Source organism: Mobula hypostoma, chromosome 1, assembly GCF_963921235.1.
Source record: "Mobula hypostoma chromosome 1, sMobHyp1.1, whole genome shotgun sequence".
Lineage (NCBI taxonomy): Eukaryota > Metazoa > Chordata > Chondrichthyes > Myliobatiformes > Myliobatidae > Mobula > Mobula hypostoma.
Genome location: NC_086097.1, coordinates 97,122,116 through 97,130,404, shown reverse-complemented (window position 1 = coordinate 97,130,404; position 8,289 = coordinate 97,122,116). Strand labels below are relative to the sequence as shown.

At 44.6% G+C, this 8,289-nt stretch overlaps 1 protein-coding gene across 1 annotated transcript; it reads left to right on the top strand.

Moving 5' to 3' along the window:
* The first annotated feature begins 250 nt into the window (after nt 1–250).
* On the top strand, nt 251–3,136 carry LOC134336368 (EEF1A lysine methyltransferase 3-like). Its single transcript, XM_063030912.1, has 3 exons — nt 251–418; nt 2,068–2,179; nt 2,724–3,136. The coding sequence occupies exons 1-3, from the start codon at nt 251–253 to the stop codon at nt 3,134–3,136; spliced, it is 693 nt and encodes a 230-aa protein (XP_062886982.1).
* The last annotated feature ends 5,153 nt before the right edge of the window (nt 3,137–8,289 follow it).

The following is an 8,289-nucleotide window of genomic DNA, read 5'->3' as shown; positions in this document are numbered from 1 at the left end:
CCCTGGCCCCACGCCACTAAAGCATGATAACCTTGCAATATCTGTATTCCGCAAAGCTGTCAGCCCAATGTGCCTAAATTACTAGGTCGACTATGTATCATTGGCCGTGAAAAAACTTTCCGACTAGAAGGGCGCTATATAAACGTTAGTTCACCATTTTCAGCAAATCGCTTGTGTTAATTCCCCGTCGGGAGCGAATCCCACCGCGTCTCCTTGAAGACCATCGACTGAAATTTGGGGGAGTGTAAAGATGGCAGCAATCCGACGGTTGGAGGCCTCCAACGACGGCGCCTCGAAGGAGGGGGATAGAGATTCCACAATCATTTTTGAGAACAAATACGAGTTCTGCGGATACAATTTAAAGATCTCTCGTTTCATCAATGCTAACCTGGGCTTTTCGGCCTATGTTTGGGAAGCTGTAAGTTAACTGATTAACTACAGCGAGGCAAAGACCGTGTTACGCATGCGCAGCGCTGTATTTGCTACGGGGGGGGGTGGTAAATAGCGGAAAAAAAGCAGATACTGATCACCTAAATAAAATGAGAAAGTGCAGGAAACATTTGGCAAATCGGGCAGCATTTGTGAAAGAACAAACACTGGACCGTGTCAAAAACCCATCTCAGGAAAATGAGGCCTGAGGTATCAAGTATGTTAAATCTGTTTCTCTCTCCGCAGATGTTTTCTGATATCCGGGGTATCGCCAGAATTTGCTGCTTTTTATGTACTGGAGAGTGAGAACGCTCCGTGTACTTTGTCTCTGTAATGTGCTGCTGGTCGGGATTTTGCCCCATCACTTCAATAAAAAAGGATATATCACCATTCCGGCGTGTCTGTTCTATGCCCAGCTGTAGCAACATGCTTAAAACAACATAGTTGATCTTATTTTTTGGAGGCCCCAGTTCTTGTGTTTAGGTCAGGTGGGAACTCGATGTGGATGGTTAAATGGGGATTGCCAACTCATTGCTTTATCATCTGAGGCTCCAAATCTCTCCCTCTCATCAGATGTCGATGCTGACCACAGTCACAACCCCTTCGCCCTGGCTTGTTGTTAAATGCGTACAACGTGCAGGCGGTGATCTCGATTCCTCTGTGCGCCCATCTTTTGCGGAGAGTGGGCGAAAGAAAGCCAGTCCTTTGTTTTACTATTGTTACCGGAACCGCTACACCAAAACAGGGAGTTTATAGATTTTTTTTAAAATTTAAGATTGGTGCCGCAACCAGCGCTACAGTTATACGGAAACCATTGTTGCAGCCGTGCTATGGACTGATAGACCGCCCAAAGGGTTAAAAACGAAAACACGAGAGACTACAGAAGCTGTAATCGGGAGTGACAAACAATCTGCCAAGGGAACTCAGCGGATGGAAAAGCATCGGTGGGAGGAAAAGAACTGTCGACATTGCGGGGGAAATCCTACAAGTCCTTTCCTCACACATTTGCTGCTCGATCCATTAGGTTGCTCCAGTAGATTCTTCGTCGGCTCCGGTGACGAAAGCCCCCACTAAGGACACGTCTGCAAACAGGGAGTCCCCGCACGTTGTTAAATTCAGAAGATGGACGTTCTTTTCTGCAGATGGCAAAACTAGACACCTCCTCTCTTCACATTTAGCAGTAACGTTTTTCTTGTCTGACATGTGTTTTGATACAATTCATTGCTGTACTGTGGAGGTGTAGTTACCGCGTCGAGTGATTTTTGTGCATTTTCTGACTTACGACAAATCGACTTACGGACGTCTATATAAACGAAACGCATTAGTTACCGGGGGACCTTTTCTTATACGGACACGTAAACTGATGAGACTACAGATTATTACTGGTTTTGCGGGGGGGGGGGGGACACACTGTGGAGGCGGTTAAATCCCTTTAGCGCGTCAGTTTCCTCTGCAGACGAAACCGCAATCAATCGGGCCTAGTGCTGCTTTCTTTAGATTGCTCGACGGCAACAGTGCGCTGTCGAGTCATGTGTATCTGTACAGATAATTTGTTAACGTGCCCTGCCCTGTATTGACGGTAAAGGCTGGACTTGCATCACTCTCTTCATGAGCCTATTCCGTGTTCCATTATTTTAGGGGGTCGCTCTCTGTCGGTTTTTTGAGAAACAGAACGCCAGTTTTACTGCGAAGAGAGTGATTGAGCTGGGATCGGGCACTGGAATCGTTGGGATTTTAGCAACCTTACTTGGTAAGTGAAAGGCGGGGTAATGAACTGAAATCCAGTCTTTTCTGATATTAACATGGAATCTGGAAAATAATGACGGGGGTGATGGATAGGGAGAAAAGGGTGTTATTGTCTAGGACACTGTTAAACCCGTTTAGTTTAGTCAGAAAATAATAAATGTAGTCTGAAGGTATGTCGCTTTCGCACGGATTGACCTCTCTTCTCCTGTATAACAAAATCGAGAGTCCCTGTCCAAGTTCAGTTCTACAGGTGTCCTGCCCGAGTTAAAATTCATACCACACCAACCTAGTTTACCTGACCAATTTTTGTCTTAATAATTATATGACCATTTATTGCAAATGATGTACTGAGCGGACTTTGATTGTAGGAAAGACTATTAGATTCCCAAGCTATTTGGCCTTTGTGCTGTGCTAGTTTTAAAACAATAAGCAATGCTACTGTCTCCCGAAATAAGATTGAACTCTACCCAGATTTCTTACACTGTTCTTTCTGTGATCACGATAATTAAGGGCGAATAGAAATGGATCTTTTTTTCTCTCTTGGTCAGGTGGAGAGGTGACTGTGACCGATAAGCCAAGCATCCTGAAGCAAATAGAAAACAATGTCTCCATCAACATCCCCTCTGCCTGCAGGCACCGTGTAAAGGTCCGTGCTCTGACCTGGGGTGAAGACCACACGAGCTTTCCCTCCGACTATGACTTCATCCTGGGTTCCGATATTGTTTACAGCTCAGTGAGCTACCCGGCACTCATGGACACATTGCGACACCTCGCCAGCCACAGAGCCACAATTTACCTCTCTTCCGAATTGCGGAAGAGGAATGGCTCGTCCTCTTTTCACAAGCAGCTTCTGCCTCAATATTTTAATTGCCAGGTGGTTGACAGGATAGATGATAAAAATATCATTGTGTATAAAATGTCCAAAATTAGCACAGACCCCGGAGTTGGGTGCTTTAATTAAGTAAGAGAACCTCTATTTCATCTTCTTCCAGCTTCTTGCTTTTGTGACGACAAACCAAGTTATCAGACGATTGATGCTAATGAGAGAGATAAAAGAGACAATGGAGAAACGTTCAAAATGTTAATGAGAGAGGAGAGAGATAACGGAAAAGAAACACAATTCAGAATATTGACAGACCGGTTGCTTTGAACCTAAACTGTTTGAAGTTTGATGGACAGGCGATACCCCAGCAGGGGGATAAAAAGAACAGGTTCGCTAGGCACGTGACACACCACGAGATCACGAGATAACGAGACCCTGGAAGAGCGGTGTGCCCCCACAAGTTGGTTGGTGTTTGGAGGTCCAGTTCGCGGGAACTGACCATAGACTCACAGGGTGAAAAGATACGATCGGTGGGAACCTGGTGTGTGTGTCCGCCCTTGCCTGGGTGCCAGGTTCACCGCGGAAGAACGGTTGTATCCGGAACGGAGGGGTCACAGTCGGTGACTACAGCGGGATAGAAGACATAAAAGGGTCCGCCCAAAACCAACTGCGAAGAACTTTAAAGGTCTGCTTCAATCAAATTTGCATCTCTCTCTCTCTCTCTCCAACGGCACAACAGCGATTACTGCGAACTGTACTAAGCTGAACTGAACTCTGCGTCACTTAAGACTGATCATTTTACCCCTAGACTGCGATAGAGCTTGGATGATTCCTATTACCCTAGTTCTGTGTACATGTGTGTTTTATCATTGCTAACCCAATGCATTTATATCCTTACGATTAGAGTACTGTGTTACTTATTTCTTTAATAAAACTTTATTAGATCCTAGTAATCCAGATTCCAACCAGCGTTCAATTTCTGCTGGTTTGGCAACCCAGTTACGGGGTACGTAACACAACCAGCATAATTTATATTCTCTGAAAGACTTTCTTCAGATTATTGTTTATGGGACTATCCTCTGTTTCCCCCCATTGATTGACGGAAGGGGTTGATGCTCGCCCGTGACTTGGTCAACTGTTCGATTAGACTGTGTAGTGATTGGATTTAAAACACAGGGTAAGAACTGGAGCTGTTACTTGGGGTCACTGTGGTCTGGCAGCAATAAAGTGGCCAGGAAACTGATGATGGTGCTACACATCTTAATACTACTCTGAGTAACACCAACTCTTATCGATCAATTTGAGAATTTCCATTATTGTGTTATGTAGAAGTAATATTTCAGCGCTGCTTGTCCTGGTAAAGCAGGTTCCTACAGGGAAGACCGATTGTTTACTCTGTCAGTGGTCAATCCGTTCTGGTTCTCCCATTATGTTCCCAGTTCAGTGTAGTGGTTCGATTTTTACCAATTTTGTTTTCTTGTTAACAAGAACGACGATATTTGAACAATTCGCATGAAAAATTCACTTTTCTTTACAACACTTCACAATGACTTTCCTTCACTCGCAAGGTCAGAAGGAAATGTGTTGGCTGATGTTCAGCATCTTTCGCAGCCGCTAGATAACGAAGCAGTACACACCCAAAATCCAGACAATTCTGAGGTCTGGGCCAGTAGGTGGCAAGTAACACTCGACAAATGTCAGACAATGACAGTATTCAGCAAGAGGTAATCCAACATGCCTCTCCTATATGTAATGGCATTGTGAATAAAAAATAGGCAATAGACAATAGGTGCCAGGAGTAGGCCATTCAGTCCTTCGAGCCAGCACCGCCATTCATTGTGATCATGGCTGATCATCCACAATCAGTATCCTTTTCCTGCCGTCTCCCCATATCCGTTGACTCTGCTATCTTTAAGAGCTCTATCTAACTCTTTCTTGAAAGAATCCAGAAAATTGGCCTCCACTGCCTTCTGAGGCAGAGCATTCCACTCCGTTCTGAATGGTCTACCCCTTATTCTTAAACTGTGGCCTCTGGTTCTGGACTCCCCCAACATCGGGAACATGTTTCCTGCCTCTAGCGTGTCCAATCCCGTAATAATCTTATATGTTTCAATCAGATCCCCTCTCATCCATTAAATTCCAGTGTATACAAGCCCAGTCGCTCCAATCTCTCAACATATGACAGTCCCGTCATCCCGGGAATTAACCTCGTGAACCTACGCTGCACTCCCTCAATAGCTAGAATGTCCTTCCTCAAATTTGGAGACCAAAACTGCACACAATACTCCAGGTGTGGTCGCACCAGAGCCCTGTACCACTGCAGAAGGACCTCTTTGCTCCTATACTCAACTCCCCTGGTTATGAAGGCCAACATGCCATTAACTTTCTTCACTGCCTGCTGTACCTGCATGCTTATTTCAGTGACTGATGAACAAGGACAACTAGATCTCGTTGTACATCCCCTTTTCCTAACTTTACACCATTCAGATAGTAATCTGCCTTCCTGTTCTTGCCACCAAAGTGGATAACCTCACATTCATCCACATTAAACAGCATCTTCCATGCATCTGCCCACTCACCCAACCTGTCCAAGTCACCCTGCATTCTCATAACATCTTCCTCACATTTCACACTGCCACCCAGCTTTGTGTCATCTGCAAATTTGCTAATGTTACTTTGAATCCCTTCATCTAAATCATTAATGTATATTGTAAATAGCTGCGGTCCCAACACCGAGCCTTGTGGTACCCCACTAATCACTGCCTGCCATTCCGAAAAGGACCCGTTAATCCCTACTCTTTGTTTCCTGTCCGCCAACCAATTTTCTATCCATGTCAGTACCCTACCCCCAATACCATTTGCTCTAATTTTGCACACTAACCTTCTATGTGGGACCTTATCAAAGGCTTTCTGAAAGTCCCGGTTCACTACATCCACTGGCATTCCCATGTACATTTACATAGTTACATTCTCAAAAAATTCCAGAAGATTAGTCAAGCATGATTTCCCCTTCGTAAGTCCATGGTGACCCGGACCTGTCCTGCTACTGCTATCCAAATAGGCCGCTATTTCATCTTTTATAATTGATTCCAGCATCTTCCCCACCACTGATGTCAGACTAACTGTTCTATAATTGCCTGTTTTCTCTCTCCCTCTTTTCTTAAAAGGTGGGATAACATTAGCTACCCTCCAATCCGCAGGAACTGATCCTGAATCTATAGAACACTGGAAAGTGATTATCAATGCGTCCACGATTTCTAGAGCCACCTCCTTAAGTACCCTGGGGTGCAGACCATCAGGCCCTGGGGTTTTATCAACCTTCAGTCCCATCAGTTTACCCAACACCATTTCGTGCCTGATGCGAATTTCCTTCAGTTCCTCTGTTACCCTAGGTCCTCTGGCCACTATTACATCTGGGAGATTGTCTGTGTCTTTCCTAGTGAAGACAGATCCAAAGTACCTGTTCAGCTCATCTGCCATTTCCTTGTTCCCCATAATAATTTCACCCGTTTCTATCTTCAAGGGCCCAACTTTTAACTAATTTCTTCCTTTTCACATACCTAAAGAAGCTTTTACTATCCTCCTTTATATTCTTGGCTAGCTTACCTTCGTACCTCATCTTTTCCCCCCGTATTGCCTTTTTAGTTAACTTCTGTTGCTCCTTAAAAGTCTCCCAATCCTCTGGCATCCCGTTCATCCTTGCTATGTTATACTTCCTCATTGTGTGCATGCCCCGGTCGTGCATGCAGCCTGTTACAGTTGCTCCGTAATTTCATAATTTACTTGCATAATTTACATATTACTATTTAGCTATTTATGGTTCTATTACTATTTATTATTTACGGTGCAACTGTAATGAAAACCAATTTTCCCCGGGATCAATAAAGTATGACTATGAGTATGACTATTTTTATACTGTCCTTGACTTCCCTTATCATCCACGGTCGCCCCTTACTCCCCTTAGGATCTTTCTTCCTCTTTGGAATGAACTGATCCTGCACCTTCTGTATTATTCCCAGAAATACCTGCCATTGTTGTTCCACTGTCATCCCTGCTAGGGTATCTTTCCAGCCAACTTTGGCCAGCTCCTCCCTCATGGGTCCATTGTCCCCTTTGTTCAACTGTAATACTGACACTTCCGATCTTCCCTTCTCCCTCTCAAATTGTAGATTAAAACTTATCATATTATGGTCACTACCTCCTAATGGCTCCTTTACCTCGAGTTCCCTTATCAAATCTGGCTCATTACACAACAGTAAATCCAGAATTGCCTTCTCCCTGGTAGGCTCTAATACAAGCTGCTCTAAGAATACATCTCTGAGGCATTCCACAAACTCCCTTTCTTGGGGTCCAGTACCAACCTGATTTTCCCAGTCTACCTGCATGTTAAAATCCCCCATAACAACTGTAGAATTACCTTTGCGACAGGCCAATTTTAACTCTTGATTTAACTTGCAGCCTATATCCACGCTACTGTTTGGGGGCCTGTAGATAGCTCCCATCAAGGTCTTTTTGCCCTTACAGTTTCTCAGTTCTATCCATACTGACTCTACATCTCCTGATTCTATGTCCCCCCCCTCGCAAGTGACTGAATTTCATTCCTCACCAACAGAACCACCCCACCCCCTCTGCCAACCTGTCTGTCCTTTCAAGAGGATGTATAACCCTGAATATTCATTTCCCAGCCCTGGTCCTCTTGCAGCCATGTCTCTGTTATTCCCAAAACATCATAATTGCCAATTTCCAACTGAGCCTCAAGCTCATCCACTTTATTTCTTATACTCCGTGCATTCATATATAATACTTCTAATCCTTCTAAAGTAATACTTTTACTCCCCTCACCTTTCACATCGATTCCTATTGCACTTTGCCATATTCTCCGATCCCTTCCTGAGCTCTCTGCCCCTTTAATTATGTTGTCTCTTAATTTTTCTTATTCTCTCTTTCCCTTTAACTCCATTCTTATATTTCCAGTTCGTCCCCTCCCCACCCCCGCCCCCCACTACTTAGTTTAAACACACCCGTGTAGCAGTGGCAAACCTGCCTGCCAGAACGCTGGTCCCCCGTCTGTTAAGGTGCAACCCGTCCCTTCTGTACAATTTATCCTTACCCCAAAACAGATCCCAGTGGTCCAAGACTCTGAATCCCTGCTCCCCGCACCAGCTCCTCAGCCACACATTCAGATCCGCTATTTCCCTGTTCCTGCCCACACCAGCACAAGGAACTGGAAGCAAACCGGAGAATTTGAATCCCTCACCACTTAATATCCTTGGGTTTACACTTGATAAGAG

Coding starts and splice junctions, on each gene's coding strand:
- LOC134336368 (XM_063030912.1), top strand. CDS start 251: ATGGCAGCAATCCGACGGTTGGAGGCCTCCAACGACGGCGCCTCGAAG. Junction 419..2,067: donor CGGCCTATGTTTGGGAAGCT/GTAAGTTAACTG, acceptor CCATTATTTTAG/GGGGTCGCTCTCTGTCGGTT. Junction 2,180..2,723: donor GATTTTAGCAACCTTACTTG/GTAAGTGAAAGG, acceptor TCTCTTGGTCAG/GTGGAGAGGTGACTGTGACC.